This window comes from Lissotriton vulgaris, chromosome 2_1, assembly GCF_964263255.1.
Source record: "Lissotriton vulgaris chromosome 2_1, aLisVul1.2, whole genome shotgun sequence".
Classification (NCBI taxonomy): Eukaryota; Metazoa; Chordata; class Amphibia; order Caudata; family Salamandridae; genus Lissotriton; species Lissotriton vulgaris.
In genome coordinates, this window is record NC_141687.1 from 682,625,442 (window position 1) to 682,651,346 (window position 25,905).

The following is a 25,905-nucleotide window of genomic DNA, read 5'->3' on the forward strand; positions in this document are numbered from 1 at the left end:
TCATATTAAGCAGTGCTTAATATCCGCACCCACCCTCCTTCAGCTCATTACATAACCTCTTTGGTAAAGAGCAACAATCATATTTGAATGCGTGAGAGAGACTTTTACATATTTTGCCTGTTTTATGCAAAGAGATGTTGTCTACATTGATTTTTGTATAAAGCATCATGAAGTGTAATGTTGATGTGTTAATTTTTTTGCAGATGTTTCAGTGAGCTTGCTTTCTCTGGTGGTCTCGGCCTGTGGACTTGCCCTATTTGGTGTTTCCTTGTTTGTGTCCTGGAAGCTTTTGTGGATCCCCTTTCGAGATCGAGGATTTGCCTTCTGGGGCAAAGAGAACACTCATGAGCAGTTAAACTACACTGATGCTGATGCCAATGATCATGAATACAGTGATGACTATTTGAGAAAATCCTCTCTGTACCCAGACTCATCCATGAAGATAAGCCACACTTCTCCTGATATACCTTTGGAGGCAGAGACAGGAGTGAAAGGGAATTGTGTACAGTACACACGAATGCACCGTCAAATCACTGAACCAACCTCTTCGGCCCGGTGAGTATACAACAATTTGTGTTTTATTATATTGATTCGTCTGGTGAATGAGACACTTTAGAGGACAGACAACAAAAAAGGAGCAGGTTGCATTTTGTAGAGCCACTGATTGGATATATTCTACTCAAAGGCCAGTGACAATAACATCAATAAAATATTGTTTGTCTTTTTGATTTAAAAAGGGTGTGTTTACCATGAAAGTAGTGGTTGACCACAGCTGTAACCTTAAATTGACCCATCAAATAAGGAGATTTAGATGCCAGTTGAAATCCGTTTCAGAGCATTGCTCACCCTCTTTCCCAACTCATCTGGATCTCAATGTCAAGATTGGATTTGAGCTAATTTATCTTTACAGATATTCGGTATTTTCCCAGCCTAAGAGAATCACCCACCCTCCTCATTTCTTAAAAGATTAGGTTTACTCAAGATACAGCTTCAGAATAGTCCATTACTGAAATAATTGTGTGCCTAAACAAGTTCCATGCTTTACATTTTGAACAAAATATTTTTTACATGAGTATTGGTTTCATTACTACTAGGATTTCTTATATTGATTCACTTGGAGCTTTATAACAAGCCCCATGTCTCCTTGCAGACACCTCAGGACTATTGAGCTGTCAGTCAACAGTCTGTATAATAAAGTAATTGTAAGCATACCAGAGGAAGAGTAGAATTACTATTCTTACTCCACATCTACTTACCTTGATGATATTGTGCAAGTCGATACCTCACAAACGATAAGTTGCAGGTTGATATTTAAGATTTGACGTGACACCACACCCCTGAGAAATATCAACAAGTTCCAGGGTGCCTAAAATCCAATTGAATGGGAACTTTATGAGCCTTCAGAATTCCACATCACGGTAGTAGCAAGTTTGATGGAGCTGACGGTGGGCCACAAGGTCAGATTTATTTCTTCAGCCATGATGGGAAGTTGGGTTGGGACGCTGATGGGGTTTAGTTGAGGAAGATGGTTTTGCTACAGAAAAATGTAGGGAGCTTGCCACAATGGTCTTGTTAGGGGTGATGTTGTTGAAGGAAGGAGGTGCGTTGACCCCTTGACAATGGTGAACTTTTCCTTGCTATTGTTATTAGGGTTTTGATGCGATCTGCAAGAGCTTTGTGCTTTCTGTTCTGTATCTGCTGGTGGTAGTATTTGTATCTGTAAGGGCAGATTTGAAGATGTCTTTATCTGTGGTGTCTTGACTTGTTTCCCATTTGCACTCCAGGTTGCTTGCAGGGGTGGTTTGTCAGCCAGAGTTCCTTTATGTACTAACTGGCCTGTGGTCAGACTCTTGCTATTAGGCTGCACATGAGGGAAGGCAGGGTGTTAGCATGCATGCACAGCTGCTTCGTTGTACGGTTCGAGAAGCAGTGAACATGTTACAAAGTTATAATGCACTCATGAGGGTAAGGCCCTGGAGACCCCTTGATACAGCAGCCACCACTACGATGTTCATCATGACTAGGTCCAGCAAGTGCTCCTCGAGAAACTCTAACAATTCTATGACTAACCATTCTATTATCACCATCACCACAAATATTGACATCTAGCCTCTACCCTACTTCTAAAAGCTAACTCTGAAAATGAAGAATTACTCCCAGTCCTAGCTATAAGGGGAGGATTCAGCATGTATAACTGTTTGAATTGATTGTGACGGTTACATGGATTGATAGACTTGATATGAGACGAGGCCCAGAATAAGGATTTCTGTTTATGGCAGAAGCGAGCATCAATATTGGTTGCAAACCTGCTTTGCCACTGGAGAAGGATCCAGTGATATTAAATGATCCTGGTACTCATGACCAATATATTATCAATAATTGTTGTGCTAGTAGGAGGCTCCTATTGATGGAGGCACATGCATTGCAGTTTATAATTGTAGCTATAGAAGTGTTTTCCCTCTTTGGCATTAAGGACCTGATTAACATTATTGTAGTATGTTTATTGGGTGTGAAATGATAATGTTGAATTGGAAATTGTTATCAAGCTTTATCTCACAGGGGGATATTCAGCTATTGCGCTGATTAGCTGCCCGTACCAGAATGCACCAAGAGGGTGACAGATACCGTACCCTTTTAAAAGCTTAAAGCTGAAGGCAATTTGTGTTGCATCTATTTGTCTTGTGTAGACACCTTTGTAAGAAATGTATTAGAATATGCAGGTGATGACAGAGCTTCAAAATGACAGCAGTCTGTTTCACTCAATTGTTGTCAGTCATAAAACAGTCATTCATAGAATGCAGATTGTTTCCCTCGACTTGCTATTACTAATTTGAGTGTCAGTCATTGTAAGGTTATTCCCTCAATGCCCCCAGTCATAGTTACCTCAACCTGGAAAATCAACACTTTTGTCAAATAATGCTTAGAGTTTATAAGATCTCATTTCATTATCTTATTATCAGGATCCTTGGCAGTAGCAGCTGTTCAGAGGCAGTCTGACCACCATATTTATAATACTGTGGGCGGTCTGCAGTGTGGCGGTGTTCAGACAGCCACCATGACTACGGCAATCCCATGGACCACCGTAGTCGTAATAAGGCCCTAGGAATGCTGGTTCCAACTGAGTATTCTATGGGGCATGAGGCAGTTCGTCCCAGAACAGGGCTTAAAATCAGTAGTTCAGGTGCTAGTTTTCTCCAACCTTTACACGGGAAGCTCACTAGCCCAGCATCCCTAGCATTTATTTCAATCCTCTAAGAACATGCGATACCTGGTTTTGTTACTGGCTAAAAGAAATTGTACCAAATCATTTCCGTTCTGCTAATACTCGAATGAGGTTTCCCATTGAGGCAAGAGCTCACTTTAGAACTGCTTGCATCACACACAAAGACTTACATGTCTCTTCCCTGTTCTACCTGGCTGTAAAATTGAAAATTCTCAGCTGCTCAGCAAGGTTCGAGAGACACTGAATGTCTCCTCCTGGAGTCTTGCACCTTCAAGCAAAAGCACTACATGCAGGGCCAGACTGGGAACGACAACCTGCCCTGGCAAAGTGCTCGGCCGGCCCCGACCCCCCCACTGGGGGAGTTGGAGGTGCCGCCGAGCTCTTTGCCGGGGCCGGTTTTTGGCCGATTTTGGTACAGGGCCTTTTTGCAGCATAGAGATTTTGCAGCTATGCTGCAAAAACGGCACTGTAACAAAAACGGCCCCCAGGGGCCCAAAACCAGCCCCCAACCGTGCGGCGCACCGGGGGATTGCCCGGTGCCCGCTATGGCCAGTCCGGCCCTGACTACATGAATCAATCTTTCTCTGGAAGTACAACAGCAGACTGGAACTTCCTTCCTCCGTCCCTTCCTTTGACCCCCTAACATGCTACCTTTAACAAAGAACTCAAGATTCTTTTTGTTGAAAATGATGAACTCCCGACAACTCAACAGACGTTTAGTGATGATCCCGTTTGTTTAATTTCTTTATTTGTTGAAGCTGAAAATATAATGTGGATGATTGTTTAATCTTGTTATCTTATAAAGCACTCTGCTAGCCTTGTTCGCGCTAAATAAAATACAAAATACAAAAACATCTTTCCTTGTCAGCCACTCAGCAAATTGAGAGTGGGTTCCTGTGTAAAATCTTCAGAAATCCTTTTTTTTAAATGTAAATACATGTGTCTTAGTCAGCAAGACCGTGTTCAGTTTGTGAGCACACTATTTCCCAAAGAGCATTGACATACAACTCATTTCTTACAGCTAACAGAACAATGATGAAAGTCCATTTCAGTAAGGGAAAAGTGACATATTCGATTCCATTTTACGCTAGATAAAATAGATTTGGCAATTTTACACTGGCACAGAAGACATTTTAATAGGGTGGTTATAAAGCTAACGGCTCTATCCAACTTGTCTTTCCACACCTCTAGCATCACAGAGACTGCGGTTGCATGTGTGACACTCAGGAGTGAAATGGAAGTTTCTGCTCTGTAATGAAGCGACTGCAAGTAATTGATTCACCGAGTGGGCCAGGCGGATTTTTTTCCTCAAGAAGTCCTTTCCCTATGCAACTCTTACTCGTGATTTTGTATTGTATTGATGTTTAGGGCAAAAAGATCAAAATACGGACTTGCATTATTTACTAAAAATGAAAATTAAAATAGACTAAGTTAAGCGAGCAGTCACACTGATTAGAACACCTCTTCCAGCAATCGTCACATTTAAAAACAAATACTGTTTCAATTGCTGTAAATACTGATGCTGGGACCTGCATGCAGTTCTTCTGCCCCTGTCAGTGTCTGTGATGGGTAGAGGGAGTCAGCCAATCTAAAGGGAGAAGGGCTGGGAGTGGAGTGGTCACCTGAAACGCCAGTCTTGTGAACGTAAAACATATAGGACATATTCTGACAGTGATTTCCTAATTCTGCTCAGTTGGGGGATCCCAGATAATTCGATCAGAAGTATTCGCTGAAGAAAAAGTTGGTCAGCCATTTTTTTCTGTTAACTTGTTTAAGTTTAGATGTGCCTGTGGTAACAGAAACACAGGAACACTTAAGGCCCGATAGGAGAAATGTTAATGCCAAAAGACAGGAATTCACAAACGCATCCAGCTTTACGCCTGGTAAGTTCTGACTGGTGCAGCTTTCCAGGCGCAACTTGGGAAAGGTTTGTGAATCCCTAGAATGCATACTACTACATAGATGCAGAAGTGAACTCTGGACATAGTTTTACGCATTTTTTGTGCATTGAGTCTTTATAGATTTGTATTCCTTTCAGAAGTCTGTGTATCTGTATTTCAAATAACGAATCGACATTCGTCCTAATAATATAAATATATATATGATATAACATAATATACAATAATGTATTATTAGGTCCTCCCCTAATTATGAGGACAGGCCATTTATTTGGTCTACCTTGAAATAGAAGGAGTAATTTTTTTAAAGATAAAATGTAAATGTAAATACTGGTATTGGTGGCTTATAAATAAGCCTGATTTCTTTTGCAAACAGTAATTCAATAAAGTGCCTTTGAAGATCAGTAAGAAATGTACACTCGTACTCTTTTGGAAAATGTGGCACATGCAGGCAATTAATAGAGTGGAGAGGTTCTGTCTATCTATGAGGACTCTTTGTTTATCAGTCCTCTCATAAAGGAAAACCATGGCTTTTGTGGTGGATTAAAGATAACATGCGGACATTGAAAGCAATATTTTCCCATAAGACTTGTGGTTTTAGGGAGATGTTAAGCTTAGACTGGGGCTATCCATTCTATTCATATTTAGTATATCCAGGTTAGCAAATATAATTCTACTACATTTCCTGGTTTCTAATAGAATTGGGGTTGCACCCGTGCAGGATTATCCATACAGAAACAAAAGTTTCAATTTTTGGGAAATTGTGTTTTATTTTTATTGTCTAGACCCAAATGTATGTATATTTAGGTATCTGCTGAGATCATCCAGAAACATTGGATGTAGGGAATCCAAGCTCATATAGAAAGAGTGGATCAAGATGATCATGTACTGCAATGAGATCTGTGGTTCCCTCTATACACCTTAAGAAGGGAGAAGGCAGGGTAGAGACCAAGTTTTTGGTGATATTTTAACATAGTTTTCATTTTTTGTCTTTTATGCACTCTATAGAAGTTCTTTATTGTATGATGAAATACTGACCAAAAAAACATTGTGCCACAAAATATTATGCTAATAACATCAACCACAAATATTGACTTCCCATACTTATGATTAAGGCAGCGACGGCTCGTGGAGGGAGTTACGGTGGGGCAGGAGGGCGGGGAGGGGGAGGGGCAGGGCGGAGGTTGCTAAAAACCGGCATATGGATAATTGCAGGTAAGTAAACAATTTAATTAATAAAACGAATTTCGTAGCTCGCACTGCATTGCATTTTGCGATGCAAGGCGCACTACGAAATTCGTTTGATTAATTAAATTGTTTACTTACCTGCAATTATCCATATGCCGGTTTTTAGCAACCTCCGCCCTGCCCCTCCCCCTCCCCGCCCTCCTGCCCCACCGTAACTCCCTCCACGAGCCGTCGCTGGATTAAGGTTTAGTACAATCATATCAGGGTCAAAAATGTTGTGGTAAAAAATATTGCTATCCTAGAGGTAAGCATAAATATTTAATTAAAGTAATCTTATCATATTTTCAGAATAAAGTTAAATCATTTGTTATAAATTAAACATATAAAAAATAGCATGTATAGATGACATATACATTTTCAATATTAAATATGAAATAAAGAACAATTATATACATACACATAACTCTCTAAATACAAATATAAAATAATTATAATACATTAAAGAATAACAAAACACACGTATTCATTATTTAAAATGGACCACCACATATTATACATTTATTTACCATTATAAATACTATGTAAAAATATATAAAAATGAATATTTTCAAAATGCAAAAAATAGTATATAATTAGAAACATATTATGAAGGACATTACAAATAAAATATTGAAAACATATAATTTTTAAATAAACACAATCAAAATGTCTTTGAAAAATCCATGGTGAAATAATATGTAATAATCGAACTCCAATTTAGCCTAAAATTAAAATTTTAGAAACCCATTTTGATCCAGTCTAACAAATACTGAGGTAAGTGCATTCCTTGTTGGGCGGGTGTCTGATTTACTATTTTAAAGTCTGTCTAACAAACTCTGAGGAAAGTGTTGATACTAGCCATAGGGGCAGATGTGATATTTTAAATTCAGTCACAAAAATATTAGGGAAATATCATACATTGAGAGGGCCAGACTTCTATTCTAACTCCAGTACACCAAACAATTACATTCTTTGAGAAAGTCAGATTTACTAATCAAAATCCAGAATTGCACGGAATTATTTTTTATTTTAATATATAAATAATAATTAAAATGAGCACATTGCCTTACCCCGTCCAACTTAACATACAAGCATAAAAGACAAATAATACAATCTGTTGGAACAAAATTAATTAGTTTAAATTGTACTTAATTATAATTAAACTATGGTTTAAATAAAATCATTATCCAATCATTCTCCAATATAGTCCTGCTATCAAGGACATTAAGGAATAAAAATATTAAACATACAACTCTAATTAATATACTGTTCACAGATAGCAGTACTCACACAAACCTCAATACAAAACACTATTCATAAAAATACATAGAGTAACAGTTCACAGAACTATACATATAGTTTTAAATATATAGATGCAAAAATGATAATTGAAAAATAGAATAATTCATACATAAACAATTATTATAAACATAAATACATTTCACTTGAATACTTTAACAAATAAAATCGAACATGTAAACCAATACATAACAATTAAAAACAATCATTTAAACTTTATGAATACAATAATTTATACTAACCTCCCAAATCTACAATAAACCTCACAATCCAGAATTTAAATGTAATAATTTACTTAAAATTGTATTCAACATAATAACAGATATATGTTAAATACAAATACGACTGCACAAATTGAAATTCATTAGAATATAATTTAAAAAACACTTACAGACAATTCCTGAATAAACCCCACAACCCAAATAAAAATATACAGTACTATAATTTTTTTCAAAAGTAATTCAAAATAAATATTAGAATAACATAAATAAAGAGATGGAAACCTAATACAATATAATAACAAATATGTTATGTTAAATTATCTTTGATACTTTTGCATTATTGCCTTCGACTGAATAATGACAAAATTGATATACTGCTTTATGGTAAAGCTCAGCCTCTCTAGTCAGCTGACTGATAACCTCCTGAACTTGGCGTAGCTCCGTCCCCAAGGCAAACTGTGAAAAACCTCTGTACCAGGTTGGATCAGGCCCTGCCAATAAAAGATCACATTTCCTCAATCTGTGGTGCCTGTTTTGTCACAATGCATATATTGGCAAAAGTTTTCCCTTGTCTGTCATTCACTGCTATGGAAACTCTGGCTTAAGCCTTAGTCATGAGTCAGCTTGATTATGGTAAGGCCCTGCTAGTAGCTGCCAATGACACTTTGTTGTCAAAACCTCAGGTGGTGTAGAACTCTTCTGCTAAGTTGGATTGCAACCTTCCTCTAGGCTCATACTCTGCCCCCACACGGGGAGCCTTACATTGGCTGCCAATCCAGAAGCATGCGGTTTTCTAGCTATGTTGTTTCATCAATCCTTACAACATTCTCTTATTAATTCATAAGCGCATAATTCATTCTGCCAGCTAAAAAATACAAATAGGTTTTCAAACCTATTCAGATATACATGATCCTTAAATACAGTACTAATGGCCTTGATTTTAGAGCAAGTAATTCAGATTTCATATGGACAATAAAATACATTCTTCCCATCGAAAAATAGACATACAATTTCAAATATCTCCCCAAATTCCTATGATACAAATATAAAATATAATTAATCATGGGGGTATTTTACCCACATACTGATGACAAGTTCAAGCATATACATATGACTAACTATTCCTCCCTTCCAACAGCAATGTTAAAAGTATTGCAATTTACATAAAGCGCAAAAGTAACTCTCCATCCTTAGGCTACAGTACTGGTGATAGTAGTTTCTTAAAAACAAACGATACCGATTTCATATGGGTTATAAACCTAACATAGTAGGAGAGATACCAGATGCCAATTAATAGATTCCCACGACATAGTAGAGTGAAAATGTAGCATAAGGTTTCTCTTGAGAGAGCACTTATTTACCTGATAGACGGGCTGCTCATGAAGGCCCGTTTAATTAGACACAGCTCTTATGACTCGCAGGGGATGGCAGGGGGTTGTGCGGGAATGGGATCTCATGGGGTAATTAAAAAAAACTTTCTTTTGCCTCCAGTCTCGCTTCGGGTCTCATTCTCTCTCTGCTCTAACTCCAAGTCCCAGGAAGCCGGCATCCTCCCTCTCATCCCATAAGCCAATCACACCACTGCAACGGCAGCGTTGTGATTGGCTGGGACACCGACCGGACAGGTGTGTATGGGGGCTGTTTTTTCCATGCAGGCTGCATGCAGCCTACATGGAGAAAACAGGAGAGTGCGTATGACTGGTTTGTTCGGCCCTGGGGCTGACCAAACAGTCAGCATCAACAACAGTACAAAAATGCTATTTCGGAGGTGAAGAGAGTCTTCTTTACTAACAAAGTACTTAATTCTAACAACGGTTCTAAAGAAATCTTTAAGATTGTGAAGGAGCTATCGAATCCCAGCCGTGTGACTCTGCCTTTGACGGCCACCCAGGATCTTTGTAATGACCTAAATTCCTTTTTTGTAGAAAATGTTTTCAAAAAATCAAAACTCCATTGAGCCCAGCTACAGTAGTACTGAAGACAGCTTGGCCTATTTCAACCCCTCCTCTTTTAACACCTTTCCTATGTTGAATAAGAAACTCTTTTTGGATCTTGTAGTAAAGGTCAAATCGGGTTCCCCTGAGGAGGAATGTCCTATTAACGTACTTAAAGCAATTTATCTGGTATTCCCCGACACTATTCTTGAGTTTCGCAATCTCTCCCTGTGCCTTGGCACCGTACCGTCAGTATTTAAGGAAGCTGTGGTTATCCCGCTACAAAAAAAGCAGGGTATGGATCCTAAAAAGTTGGAGAACTATAGCCCTATATCACTCCTCCCTTTTCCAGCTAAACTGATGGAGGCTCATGTAGCCACCTGTCTCAGTTTCTTCTTGGAAACCACCAAGTTTCTGGATACTCATCAGGCAAGCTTTCGCCTAGCACATTCGACTGAATCTGTGATTCTATCTGCCATAGATGACCTTAAAGGACAGAAGGACATTGATTGTACTCAGGCATTAATCCTCCTTGACCTGTCGGCGGCATTTGACACAGTGAACCACAAAATTCTGTTGGATTGCATCACCGCAGCGGGTCTCGGAGGATCAGCACTGTATTGGTTTCGATCTTTCTTAGAGGGCCGTAAACAATCGGTGTGGCTCTCCCCCTGCAAGTCCAATACTGTAGAAACGAGTTGTGGTGTCCCGCAGGGCTCCTCTCTTTCGCCGATCGTTTTTAATGTATATATACGTCCCCTTATTTCAAGTCTCCGCCAGATGGGGCTAAAGATTTTTTTAAATGCTGATGACATGCAGCTAATTTTTCTGGAGAACTCAACTGAATCCAAAGACTTTGTTAGGAACTCTATGATGTATGTCAAGAATTGGATGAATAATAACCGATTAAAATTAAACCTGGAAAAGACTGAGATAATCATACCCAGTAACAAACTCACACACTGGACACCCTCTTACTGGCCCCCTGAGTTAGGTGTGGTTCCACTTCCCAAACCAGTGATAAAGAGTCTGGGTTTCTATATTGACTCTGATATTTCTATGAGAGCCCAAATTGGCTAAGTTACATGCGCCTGCTTTGTTTAACTCCGCAAGCTGTGTAAGATTAGATGTTTTTTCAGCAAAGATGCCAGTATCCAAATCATGAATGCTCTCCTTCTATCCAAAATTCATTATGGAAATGCGCTTTATTTTGGCCTTCCACAAAATCAGAAACATCGTCTTCAGATGTTCCCAAATCAAGCAGCGAGAATCATCTCTCTTAAGGATAGACAATGCCATACTAGCACGCTGCTCAAAGATCTTCACTGGCTTCCAGTGAAGCAGAGAGCTATGTTTAAAACTGGATGCTTTCTTTTCAGAGCTTTTCAGGGAACTGGTCCTAGTTTCATTTCCTCACGAATCAGCAGGTACTTACCCCAGCGTACTTTGAGATCTATGCATCTGAATCTTTTGGCAGTGCCCAAATTCAGATGAAAACGCATTGGAGGTACTCGGTTCTCCTTTCTAGGTCCGAAGCTCTGGAACTCACTACCTATCTCCCTCAGGCTTGAGGTTGATTATGTGTGTTTCAGGAAACAGCTTAAGGCATAACTGTTCACCTTGGCTTATAACTAGATGTCTCCTGTTTGATATCTCTCTGCTCACATTTTAATTGCCAAGAGACCGGCCGGTGAACGTGCGCTCTTATAAATACGCATGTAGCATTAACATTAACATTAAAAGTGGGCAAGCTACTCCTCCTCTGCCCTGCAGCAGGACTGCCCACTTGCCCTTGCCCAACCAAACCCATCTTTCTGCTTTCTTGCAGTGCGAGAAGCAGAAACATAATATGGTATTTAATCATCTATTTATCCCTCCCTATTCCTAATCCATGTAGTAAATATCCTTCATCCCAAATTCTTCTTCGTTCCACCTTTCAGATTATAAAAAGGGGTTTCTATATTATATATGTCCAGCATCCTTACTCTCCAAGTTTCAAATATAGGGGGGTCCACACTTAAACATTGTGAGGTCATACAAAGTCGAGCTAAAACTATAGCTAGAAATATTAAAAATGTCTCCTCCCTTACCACCTCAATCCTCTCAGTGCTGTCTAATACCCCCAAGATCATCAGGACAGGAGTCATAGAGATCAGTGTGCCCAAGATCTTTTCAAGAAATTCGCTGATATCCTGAAGGAAAATGTCCAGTCTAGAACAACAATAAAACATATGCTGGCTATCAGCTGATTGTAACCTGCACCTATTACATTTCCCCTCCATCCTGGTACCCCATTTAGCCACCTTTGCAGGTGTAAAATACAGATCCAAAATCTAAATGTTGAGCCTTAAGGCTACCTGTTCTTAACACCTTATTGATTGCCAGTTCAAAGTGATTTCTCAATATACATTCCCTCTATTCCAAACCTGGCTTCCCATTTCAAATTTGTAACCTCAACATCATCAGGAAATTCTTGAGTCAATATCTCATATATTATGCCTATCATAGCCTTATTTGTCTTTACTTCAACTAGTGGTATTTTTATAGGTGATATTATATCTTTCATATTTATATTAAGGAAGCATTGCAGTAAATACTTAAATACTTAAATTTCTAACCCATATATGCTCTTGTAGTTCTGAGAAGGAGGATAGCTGCCTATCTCTATACATCTTACCCAAGGATTTTAACCCCTTCTTACCCAATCTCAGCGTTACTTGTTCCTGGAATATAGAAAGAAGGGTGACTGATGCCATCGATGAATGGTGTGTACTTTATCTGCTGCTTTTAAGATTTTAAATCCTGTCTTGTTGTAGTAGCTGGGTTCAAGTATCTTGACCAAGCAGCCCTTGATCTCATTCCCCAATACTAACTTATAGTCGGTTTCTCTGCATAAATAATATTCACTGGGTTCTCAGAAATCAGAATGCCCATAAGTTGCAACATACACGCCCAATAATACAGGGCGAAGCTAGCGATTGCCCACCCACCTCCCTGTCTTAGGAGAATCATCCATTTCGACACCTTCCTGGGTTTACGATAGCCCCATAAAGACCTAAAACAGATCCTTTTCAGACTCGTTATACAGAATTAGCTAATTTCTAGAGCGATAGTCCTAAAAACATACAAAACTTTAGGTAAAATCAAAATTCTAAGAATGTTACTCCTACCAAACAATGAATGATGGAGATGCTCCATCCTTTCCAGCTCCCTTCTGGTGTTATCCACAATCGGAGCCATATTCAAGTCAACAATTTTATCCAGGGCAGCTGTAGTTTTTACAGCGAGATAAACCAGCTCATAGGCTACGTGTGAGTCTGTGCATTGTTAGTTTTCTGTGCATAAAATCTGGGTTTTGTCAACGTTAAATTTATATCCTGACCAAGACCCGAACAAAACAGCTAAGACCTCAATCTCCAGAAGTGCAGTGGTAAGATCAGTAGTGGCCACTGCTTAGGGCCGGACTGGCCATGGCGGGCGCCAGGCATTTCCCCGGTGGGCCTCTAGGGTGGGGGCCTGTTTTGGGCCACTGAGGGGCTGTTTTTGTTACAGGGGGTCGGCAATATTGCCCCCCTATTACACATTTGGCCGGAACTGGCCCTGGCAAACTGCTCGGCTGCACCCCCCTTACCTCAGAGGGGGGGCAGCCAAGCAGTTTGCCAGGGCCGGTTTCGGTTGCCAGTCCGGCCCTGCCACTGCTACATCATCAGTGTATGCCAAAGCTCCATACTATGCCGCAATTAGTATCACCCATTTAATTGTACTATTTTTCTCTGGTATATATGAATAGCAGCCTTAGGTGCATAATATAGTGCTCTAATGGCCCCTATAAACTTCTTACAAAGCTCTTTCCATTGTAAAACTGACCACGAAATTGCCATGAGACTCGGTCAAATGCTTTCTCAGTGTCAAATAGATCTACCCCTAGTGGTGATTTTGTAGCTTGTGACCAGTCTAGTAGGGTTATAACCCGGCGAACATGATCTGTCGTACTTCTGCCTGGGATAAACCCATGTTAACATGTTGACACTCGGAGAGCTATAATTTCCCCTAGATGACTTGCAAGTATTTTGGAATAGATTTTACCATCACAGTTGATAAGGGAGATTGGTCTGTATGAATCAGGCTTCATTTCTGCTTTCTTTTTCTTTTGAACATCAGAATAGTTTAATTTGCCAAGAAATAGGTACCCTCCACCCCCGCTTTGAGCCTGCACAAGGGTTCGCAGCATGTCCTGTTGTAATGTCCAGAAAAAAGATCTATAAAATACCCATAGATAGGGGGTAAATAGCCGCTTCCTTCTCTCCCAGAGTTATCGGGGCGGCCAGCCTGGCATTTTGTTAATCTGTAACCTTCACTGTATTTAAAACCCCCAAAAAATTCCCAGCCTGATGATGAAGTTGAAGATGAAGTTATTGCCTCAGCATAGAGCTGCTCATAAAATTCCTTAAAAACACTGAGCACACCCGATGGTGTCTCCAGTACTCGCCCTGACATGTCTCTAATCTTTAAGATTCGGTTAATCACTTCCTTCTGCTGAATACATTTTGCTAATAGCCTTCCTGTATTCTCCCCCAACTCATAGGTTTCTGACTTAGATTGCATAAACTTCATTGTCACTTGAGCCCCAAATAATGATTGATTTAGATTTTGGGATTGCTATTTTTTGTTGGCTCCCCTGGATGTCCTGTCCCTCAGCACCATACACATAAGTTCAGTTTCTACTGACCTTACTTTCTCATGCCATCCACATCTCTGCCTTCTTTATCTTTTGGTGATAGAGAGAGAAGCTCAGGGTTTCCCCTCGAACCCCAGCTTTAAAAGCATCCCAGACTATAATATCTGATGCTGACATCCTATTAATCTAAATAATTCTGGGATCCACTTTGCCATGTGGTGCCTGTATGTTTGATTAAATAGGAGCTTTTTCTCAAAAGTCCAGGATGGTTAATCTCTCACAGCCCCCGTCATTGGGAGTTCTACCTCCACAGGATTATGATCTGATATAGCCCTCGGGAAGGTCTCAATACCAGCATGTCCCACCAGTATAGTTGAGACAAAGAAATAATCTAGTTGTACCAGTTTAATATGGGGAGCGGAATAAAGCATAAACCTGGGTCAGGTGCTTTATATTTACCCCATACATCTGCCAACCTCATGGTCCCTCACCAGATTTTGTAATGCTTTATAGACCCTTTGTTTTTTTCTCAAAATACAAGTGGTCTCCACTAAGATCATCTTGGCTAGCCATATGAATATTTAAGTCTCCACAGAGGATTAGGGGGTGTGGCCACAATGCTAACTCCATGTTTGAAAAATCCAGCACCTCAGCCTCATCTAAATTGGAGCCATTCACAGAGCAGATCGTAAAGGAGGTATCTCCAGCTCCTATCTCACATTCCATAATGGCCCACCACCCAAATGTATTCTCCATAACTCATTTACTGGGACCAATCACTTTGTTTGCTTAAATTGACACCCCTCTTGACATTGTCCCTTGGTGAGTACATGCCAGTGTAGTATACCCCAGATCGTTCAGCCACCCCAGGATGTTCCAAGGTATTTGCGTCTCCTGAAGGCCTACCAGGTCTGCCTGCATAAATCGTAGGCTCCTAGCTACATTGCCTTTTTTGTTCTTATCATTGAGACCACAGATATTTACCAAACAGATACGAATTTTACCTCCGTCCATTACGTTTGGTATTAGATAACAGTGCTCTACCACTGCTGCTGATTAAGCTAATACTCGCTTCAGTATCATTCTTCTTATTACAGCCAAAGTTAAGGATGCTACAACAATTTACACAATGAATACACTTTCTTAATTTCTCTTGCCCTCCAATCCCCCAACCCCCTCTCCCACCCCCTACCCCCTGCATCACCTCTCACAAGCAAATGGACCAACCAGGTCCTGCTCTGGAGTGTTAACTTTCCTGAATGCCCACCTTTGAATCAAATACAAGAGGAAAAACCATCCCCACAACGTCTGACCTCTGAAATGAAGTGGAGAAACACCACCCAGCATTATACCTATAAAGCTCCTAAAACCTACATGACCATCTACACTAGTAATTTTAGAGTTAGGCTGTTTTATGCAAGAGTTTGGAAAAGTTAGTTGGCCTTAATTTTTGATTAGAAACAATCTAATGTGTCCTGCCAAACTATTTTCAGGTTAGCTGGGTTCATTAGGAAAGCGTTAGCTCCCTTACTCTGGAACGATTTCAGCTGGTGTAGATGCCAGCGGCGTTCTACCCAGTGCCTAATTTGTGCCAGTGCTTTCCGGTGCTCAGCACCAGCACTTATTTCAGAGGGCCGGGACTATAAATTCCTTCTCTAAATCAGAATTTTTGATAATTGCAAAAATAAACATACCTGCCAAATATTCCTGCTTGGGTGAATGCCTGAATTGTCTTCACACAGACTGGCCCACCTTGGTGCCGGTGTTCTGCAGATGCGTAGGGGGAGATCATCCCGATGGGGAGATTAAATCAACGGAACACCGACATTATGATGATTATGTATTGTTATTATCTAAGTGAAGTCATCAGCCTTCTTGTCTCGGCCCGCGTCAATCACTGACTTAACTGTGCAGTGCTCCCGGACCCCCAGCCAATCATCCATGCCCTTGCTTGATGCAGCCTGTCTATTGGACGATTTCAGCTGAGGGCTGAGTCATGCTAAACTGAGGCAAGTTAGACAGGCTGTGAAAGCACTGGCAAACTTAACAGGAAGGGCAGGGAAGCATTCAATAAAAGCGCAAACTTTGCTTTCGCTTCGCTGTCTAGTTGGCACTCATTACTGGATGCAAAACTGGCAATGAAATGTGCTCATGGCTCACTGCACCCCAAATCCTCCTGTTAGCAGTGTGCTTAGAACTGTGCTTGCCTGTACCCGCATACATTCTAGGGGGCCCCCATTGAGCTGTAGGCCGTCTGGAAAATCTGTAAGATATGGGAGACCTGGTGGCTCTTGTCGCAGATTCAGCAGTTGGACGGCGGGCCCCATCAATTAATTGGGCCCTATAAATTAAGTGTTAAGCAGCTGCCCTACTCCAATTGCTGAGCTGAATGATACTGGTGGCATTACTGGGACAGCTACTGTGCAGCACGCAAGGCAGCTGGGCAAGGGGAGCGAACATTGGCTATCGGATACCAGACCCGGACAGATTAATTACATTACCAGTGCCTGGATGACCTGCTGTGACCCACCATTCCCCCGAGGTTGTGCATGGAGCGGGAGCAAAGGAGACTATGGTGGGCACTAAGTCTACAGTGTGCCTCACACATCTGAACCTCTCACAGTCAACTGATTCCAGCACTGTTTGTGAAAACACTGCCGTTTGACATAGAGACATTACAACCAATCCAGAAAGCCAAAGCCAGGAGGTTAGTAGATTATTTTCCAGTACTAATCCAAAAGTCAGGACGGCAGATGACTTGGGAGTTGCCCACTTGGCTACGAGTGATATAGAGCTCTTAAGAATTCCATATTCATGTGTGCCTGACGCATTCAGTTCAGATTTTATGGGTGAATTTCAGTATTTGTATGCCTGTTGATTTCTATTATGAAAACAGCATTACAAGTTTGTAAACGTTGTGTAGTGTAATACACACTCCAAGATGTTGTTGTTTGTTGTACATGTTGGCATTTGTGGGATGCTCCTAGTAACTCTTGGGTACAGGTAGGTGTTGATATACCACGATGAGCTCTGCAGATGAGCCACGAAGAGTGCCAGTGTATATTTACATAACCAATAGGAATATAAGCATCAGCTAAAGAGATATCTTGAAAAATGCAATTTTAATACTGAGATACTAATCACCAGGAAAGTTAAGCTCTACTGTGAAGTGACCCTAAAAAAGCATAGGAGCTCGAAGAAAGCATTTAATGCAGTACCCACTCCTCACAGATACGTTAATGGTTAGTCCAACCCCAATTGACAAACAGCAGTTCCCCTAAAGCTGTGCTCTTGTAGTCCGACTAGCATTCTGCAGGTATGTACCACAGAAGCAAGAGTCTCATCTCACCATCACCATTCAAAGATGTGTCAATCACAAGTAACAATAAAGTTAGAACCAGAAAAATCACTCAGTTAGGCCCATTATTGTTGTGTTTCCATGGTACAGATTAAGCTTTTACTTCCCATCTGATTTGGTGTGGTCGGCTGATGGAGCCTTCAGATTGTGTAAACGGCTTTGCTAGATTTGCCTGTGTTTGTTTTAAACATCTTCATTAGTTTTGATGTGCAAGGCATGTTTCGTCATGGCAACTGGGTCTCTGACATTAATGCAAGCGCTCTATAGTGAAGTTGTTAAAGTACTAGACCCCAGTTGGAAGTACAGGCACTGGTTTTCTGTATTTTTTGGTAATTATTATACTTTTCCCTTGTTCACAGACCTTTTGTTTTGAAGTATATTGCTGCTGTCAAGTAAGTTGACTGTTAAGTTTGCCTGTCCTTTAATAGCCTGTCATGATTCTAAAGCAGTAGTATTCTTTAGATTTGGTTGCTTTTGCTTTGCCCATGTCTGCAACGGACATGACAAATGGTGCAATTTGATGGTGCCAGGAAGTAGCTGGGCGGACGACTGGAAGAAGTGGCAGCAGCCTCCTAAGAAAAAATGTGGAGCAGCGGGACTTATTTTTTTACAAATCAAGCACTGGTTCTACCATGGAGTGGCAGAAGTCAGGTCTTCCAATTACCATTGTGCGTCAATCATTTGATTTTCCAGGGATACTGTCATTTCTACTGAGATTCGGTCGGGATTTCTCACAGATATTGCCACTATCTTAGAATCCCTTGCAACCGCGAAGTCCATAACACTGCTAGGAGATTTTAATTTCCATCTGGACTGTAATGGAGATAAAGACACCATGACCCTGCAGTCAGAAATGGAGGTCTTCGGCCTATCACAGCTGGTGACGGGACCTACCCACACTGCAGGGCATACTTTAGACGGAATATTTACCAATCTAGAAGATCTGCTAATTTCTGACGTCCTCCCAATGACTTGGACTGGCCATTATTTGGTACTAGGTACTATAAAACCTAGCGAAGCATCTATTCTTAAAGCACCCCCTCCCAGACAGGAACCTTTTACGGTATGGAAAGATATTAACATTCCTAATCTTAAGGTATCACTAGACAACTCTAAGCCTACCCTGTCTACTGATCCAGAAATAGCTACAAAGCAATACCAAGCCTGGCTGGATCAGGCTACTAACAAATTAGTACCAGTTAAACGAATGTCCAGGAATAGAAGTTCTCCTTCAGCACCCTGGTATAAAGAGGAACTCAGAAAACATAAACAGCTTTGTAGAAATAAAGAAAGGCACTGGAGGAAAAACTATGACGATGAAAGCAAATATAAGTATAAGGAGCTTCTAACTCAGTACAAATTCTTGATCATGGAGGCCAAAAAAAAGTACTACAGGGAGCAAATTGAAAGCGCAAAACATTCTAATAAAAAGCTCTATGATATAACCAAGCAGCTTGCAGGAGGTGCTCCTGACTTGAATCCCCCATTTTCACAAAGTTTCTGTGACTCATTAGCATCCTTCTTTTTCACTAAAGTGAATGATATCTTCTCAGCATTTACCTCCTCTAACAATCATAGCACTAATGATATAATAACCCCACATACTGACAATATCTTTCCGCAGTTTGTGGAAATTTCAGAAAATCAAATTCAGGATATCATCAAATCCATTAAGTCCGGCTCAGCATTGGATCCTTGCCCCCTGAAAACTCTCCGCCCATTAATGGACACCTTGGTCCCATTTATAACCCAAATTTGCAATTCAATGTTCCGCACAGGAATTTATCCAACCCCTTTAAAAAAAACCTTACTGAAGCCACTTCTGAAAAAATCCGGCCTAGATAAAACAGAGTTAAAAAATTACAGGCCTATAGCCAACCTCCCGTTTCTAGCCAAAGTAGCAGAAAAAGCCATGAACATCCAACTTGCGGAATTTATCGAGCAACACCATCTGCTCGATGAAACCCAATTTGGATTCCGCAAGTTTCATGGAACAGAAACGGCGCTTATCAAAGCGGCGGATGACATCCGATTAATCCGAGATCAAGGAGGCTCAGCACTGTTGGTGCTTCTAGACCTATCGGCCGCCTTCGACACGGTCGACCACAAGATCTTGGTCGACCGTGTTGAAAAGATGGGCGTGCTAGGCCTAGCTAAGAATCTACTGGCATCTTTTTTGACGGATAGATCCCAGGCAGTCACCCTAGGACAATTCGAGTCAGCAGAGTTGTCCTTGCCATGTGGGGTACCTCAAGGTTCATCCCTTAGTCCGACACTATTTAACATCTATGTGTCGGACCTCGCTAAAACCATCAAAGCGCACGGGATGAACCTTACCTCATATGCGGATGACACCCAGTTGATTCTGATCGTCAGAAATGATGGGGAAACTGTAGCGGAGAGTTTTAAAACAGGTATGCTGGCCATCGGACAGTGGATGTCAGCAAACTGTTTAAAACTGAACTCCCAAAAAACCGAGGTGGTAACGTTTGGTCTTCTTAGCCCTAATTGGTCCTCTGTATGGTGGCCTTCATCCTTTGGAGCCTTGCCTAAACCAACCCCGAGAGAAACCTAGGCGTTATTTTCGATGACAACTTGAACTTTATGGCTCATGCCAACCAGACGGCCTCTACGGCGTTTTACAAACTACGCCTGGTAAAAAAGATCCTTCCATTTCTCCCTAAAAGCGTAGGCAAGACATTAGTTAGCGCCCTAGTCCTGTCTGCATTAGATTACTGCAATGGCTTGTTTGCCAATGCCCAAATCAGGGTCATCAAGAAAATGCAGACAGTACAGAACGCAGCAGCCAGACTTCTCTCGGGTATCCCTAGATTTAAACCTATAACTGATACTTTGAGTAGCTTTCATTGGCTCCCTATCAGGAATAGAATTAAATTCAAGTCCTTGTGTATTGTTTATAAATCATTGCACCAACAAGCCCCTCAATTCCTGAGAGACCACCTTACTCCATATAATCCTCCCCGGCCACTCCGTTCAGCAAAGCTGAACGATCTGGTAGTACCCCGGACTAAATTAGTCAACTGGGGAGACAGACGTTTCCTGGTTGCTGCCCCGAAATTATGGAACACGCTCCCTCAATCCATTAGATCCAGCCCAAATCTCCTGTCATTCAGAAAGCAGCTGAAAACCTGGTTGTTTAACCTCTAAGAGCAAGATGCGAAGTATAGGAGAGTTCACAATAGTACAGCGCCGAGACGCCTGCGGGCATTTGTTCGCGCTCTATTAAATGTCAAAAATAAATAATAAATAAATAAATACATAAATTTCTATGTGCGTTGAAGCCTCGCTCTCCAGGGTACTGATCCTATTCTCTGCTTCCCCCATTCTCTCAGTGAACTCAGTACACATTTTAGAGAGTTTAAGAATAGCCCCTGTATTTTGCAACAAGTCGTCTGTACTCTGAGGCTTTCTGAGTGTGTCTCTTTCATAAGGGCCCTAATACCTTGATATATGGATTCTAGTGAGGCAGCCTCTGCACCTCCTTGTGAACGATTGCCATTTGCTGAGCCGTCCCCTTCCAGGGCTGGGGAGATTGAATAGTCCCAGAGGAGCCCCTAGGCCCTTACTTCACTTTTATTTAATCTCTCCAATGATGTTATTTTTTTTTGCCCCTTTTAACTGTAGCGGTGTCCTTTTGGAGTTCACCATGTATAGCCTCTTGACTGCTGGATTCACTTTCTTGACTGTGACTCTCCCCCTCCGATCAATCAGATATGTCTGATAGTGAAAAAAATCTGATCACCAAACTCTGCGTCTTGCCCCTGTTTACCACTAGGTGTAACTTCAATTTGTGTCGGCAGGGGTATATTGTATGTCTCCAATGGGGTCAGCCCTGCTTCACCATGTTGACCTGGGATTCTATCCTCCTCGACCAGATCAGTCCCCCCACACTCGAGAAGACATGGCAGGTTTTCATTTCATTGACTCTTGCTAGTCTCATCACCTGTGCTCACCGGCATAGATTGTGCTTCAGGATGTAAAGGCTCCAAGTGATACAGGCTGGTGAGCTGCTCCCCACTCTGAGCACTACTGATGTGCCCTTTATTTTCCTGACTACTGACAGGAGCTTTGTCCGCTGCTGTCATTCCCTTTAGGGTAGAGTCTCTTCCGCTCTCTTTTGGAGCCGTTGGGCGCTGGAGCTTTTTTAACCGGTTTGCCCAAGATCCCCCAGCCTCTGCAGCAATAGAGCCCTTCGTTATGGCTCCTGCCTGATTTGGATTTCTTTCCCATGTGGGTTTCTTTGCCAGCAGCACAGTATCTGGCTGATCAGAACCCCGATCCTCACCCACAGGGCTGCTGCTGCTCCTCATTCCTGTTGAAGCTTTCGGCAGGGACATCGTCAACCCACCTTCCTATTCCGCTCCGCCTACAGCAGAAGTACCAGACTTGTAGTGAATCAGCCGTCTGCCGATCCTTCTCCACATGGGGTAAGCATTTGTCATGCGCCTTGCTACCAATTCCCAAAAGTCAGCCCAAAATCTTGCAGGTTTTCCTTAACCTCTCATCTCTCTGATCAAGGTGGGGAGGTCTGCATTTTATGTTTATTAAACCGGGAAGACAGGAAGACACAGAGCAGCAGTGCTCACACAACCACCATTTTGCTTGTCTCTCTCTCTCTCTCTATTGCTCTTTAAACTGTATTTTTGAGTGATTATTTTGGTACAAACCCAATCTGTCTTTGACAGGTCCAGTAATAGGCAACCTTCCTCATATATGTTAGTGACTTTGTTAAGGCTGTTACCAGGACCAGGTTGTGACATTGGAGGAAGTCAACTGTCACTTTCTCTTTAACCTTGCCCTGAATGTCAGTCAGTATTGAGTCCTCAATGTAACGTGTTGTGTATTTTTTATGCATGAATGCAGTCCTAGCATAAGAACTGATTACTCTACAACACTGTGAGCATCAATCACGAGATAAGGGTTAAAGAACCCCTTGGTGCACATTATAAGGATATTGTAAGTTAGTGAAAAGTTCCCTAATCAAACGGAAAAACGAGGCCAAAATCTGAGTTTCTGTAAGGTTATGGAACTCCAAGGTGGCTTGCGATATCGTTATCTTGTACGCCAGATGGTGCTTTATCCCATATATAATACATGGTCACACCATCATCTTTCCCACAAACCACTTAAAACCTTGTTTGAAAACATGAAGAATAAAAATAAAACCTATAGTGCAATATTAAACACACCAAAAACCTGTTATTAGTTGCAAATAGATATTAGAAACAGTCCAAGGGAGGACAGTTTAAACAAAAAAAGCTGCACCCGCCTGGAATGTGTAGAAACATGTGTTGTGTAGTTTCCACTAATCAGTAGGAACTGCATGTTTGCGGAGGACATAAACTTAGGATGGTGCCACACTGATTCCATGCACCCTGCAGAATATGTTGTCCCTTGGACCAGCTAGCTCACAGTGCCAGCATTAGCCCCCTGAGCTTAGTCAGTGACAAAACTGTTGTGGCAACTACTGAACATGACAACCCTGTTCCCTCAGAAACCATGGTGTCAGACCTAGAACTTATCACTCAGTCACTCGTGCTCTATTTCGCTTCAGAGAAATATACAAAGAATACACAAAGGGATGTTTTTCAATATTTATTGACCCATAGTCATTCCTGCATAATAAATGTGTGCTGTAATGATTAATAGACAGAAGCAGACAAAAGTTATGAGTCTCTAAACAGTGAATAAAACAAAGAGTTCCACCATCCTGTTTAGACACCGGATGTATGCATACATATACATTATTTATAACAATCTAGCATTGTCCTAGAATGCAAAACCTAACCTACAAGTCTAGGGTGTGAATGTTTGTTCTGCCTAGAAACCCCCTTCTGGATGATCTAACCCCTTTACCTGTTTGGTAAGCGTGTAGGACCCCATGTTGGTCAAGAACTGGACATCCCTCACAGAGATGTCATTCAGCTGCTAGGCCGAAAGCCTCAGCATGCAGGGACCCCTCAAAGTCAGCGGGGGCGTCTCTTCTGTTGTATCAAGAAACAAAAAGGCTATATGTAGAAAAATATATCAACAACGAGGTGGGGACCTGGGGCTCTTATAGCTTCAGCATATCAGCCCTAGAACATATCAATGCTATAAAAAATTATGCAGTTCCTAAGGATAAAGGAAGAGGGATTTAGATGAACAGTCGATATATATGGTTAGAGCCGGAGTCTCCTCCTTTTGGAACTAGGGTCCTCACACACCCGGCAGGGTGTCATGCTTTCTTGATAGAAATAAATAAATAAAGGCACCCTTGTCTTGGGCCGTGATTGTGATCAGGCTGCGTATTGCTTATATTCTTCAGATAGCTGCCTCATCATATGGACATAATAAGAAGCACGTTTCTATCATGTACGTGAAGGCATTGCACATAATGCCAAGATATTATGATGAGTTCCCACAAGGTTTTATTGTGTCAACAAGGCTGGTGTTTCTTAGAAACTAACCCAAGCGTCTCAAATGTGTGTCAAAGGTCGATGTGAAAAAGGGAACTCAACTTTAGGAAAGAACAATGTACATGTAAATTGTCACTATTTTCTATCAGGCCTAACTCTGTCACAGGACACATGCAGAAAGCTTCTAGCTTTTCTCTAACTATCTAATGATTGCAAAAAATAAACATGTTCTCTCTGATCATCATTGTAAGCAAAAAAATACAGCATAAGTAAGAAAAGCAACTTTCTCTTATTGCAACTTTAACCTCTTCGAGGCTATTCACGGAACCGTTCCGTCACGGCTCGCGGGTGAGCTGTGCTCATGACGGAACGGTTCCGTCACGGCCCGGCCGCCGCGCCTGCGCGGCGCTGATTTCGCACTTGCGCAGCGCGTTTAATTGAGCGGGCGGGGCCGTGACGGAACCGTTCCGTCATGAGCTCATGAGCACAGCTCACCCACGAGCCGTGACGGACCGGTTCTGTCACCCACGCGCCCCCCCCCGCGACTGTTAGCGCTGCGGTGGAATAGCCGCCGCAGAGAAAGGGTTAAACAACTGCTTTAATTATGCCTCGTGACCTGACCAGCATTTCACCTCGGCTGCTGGCAGCAGATATTGTGGTGTCAGAGCGTGACTGCAATAATTTATAATAGCTGAGTTCTGACATGTTTTCTTTATAATCCACAACTGGGTGATTCATAAAGTCACTGATTATAAAGAAATTACAGACTGGTGTTCATACGGGGATTACAGAATCCCATCTATTATAATTCAATTTACACCCGCCAGATTCCACTATTCATCATTTTCCTCATGCCAAATGGCAAGATTACCCAACAAAAATTAGTGAGATAGGTTTTAACATCAATCTTTGGGGAACACTCAAATAATATATGTGACACTGAAGAGCAATGAAGACCCCACAAATTATGTGATCCAAGACAGGTCTTTGCCCTTACCCATCCACCTATTATGGGTAGTTCAGCAATACCTGCTAAACAAGGATATCAAAGGCCAGGAAAGGTTTAGGGACTGCAAATGCACATATTGAATAGTTTCACTTCCCTAAAATGAGGCTAATTTACAGAATCCAATATTTTCATACCAATCAAGGATGTGTTGCACGAACAAGTAAAGTCCATGTGTTTAAAACCTTTCTTAAAATAATATTACGGGATTAGCATATTGAGACATTTTCCATTTGGTAGCCCATGGTACACAATGTTATTTAGCATTTGTATAGCATGCAAATGCCATTGGTGCATGGTGGTACTCAAAATGTCCGATGCAGATTACAATCATACTTGAATATTTTGTTATTGAATTGTGTGGTGTAGTATGTCCTATTTTGGAATAATTAGGTGTGATTTGTGAGGTGTTCACATGTAGTCTGATCATGTCAGCTTGAACACTTTCCTGTGGAATACATTCTGATGATTATAAGGTACGAGATGGTTGATAGAGCATGTTCATGCAACTTTGTTCACACATAAATGATCATTGAGTCTTTGCCTGGAGGTTGTGCTATCCTGTCCGTCCATGCATCACTGGTTCACAATAAATTACAGAGCTGTATTAAAACAGAAGCTCTGGGTCTCAAATTTTTTGGG

At 41.4% G+C, this 25,905-nt stretch overlaps 1 protein-coding gene across 2 annotated transcripts in view; it reads left to right on the plus strand.

The window, feature by feature from the left end:
- SYT9 (synaptotagmin 9) overlaps positions 1 to 25,905 on the plus strand; it is an 881,257-nt gene that overhangs the window by 244,597 nt on the left and 610,755 nt on the right. For both annotated transcript variants that reach the window (XM_086955878.1, XM_086955879.1), the window contains exon 2: positions 204 to 555. In XM_086955878.1, coding sequence (XP_086812004.1) covers positions 204 to 555 — 352 coding nt within the window. The remainder of the gene's footprint in view (positions 1 to 203; positions 556 to 25,905) is intronic.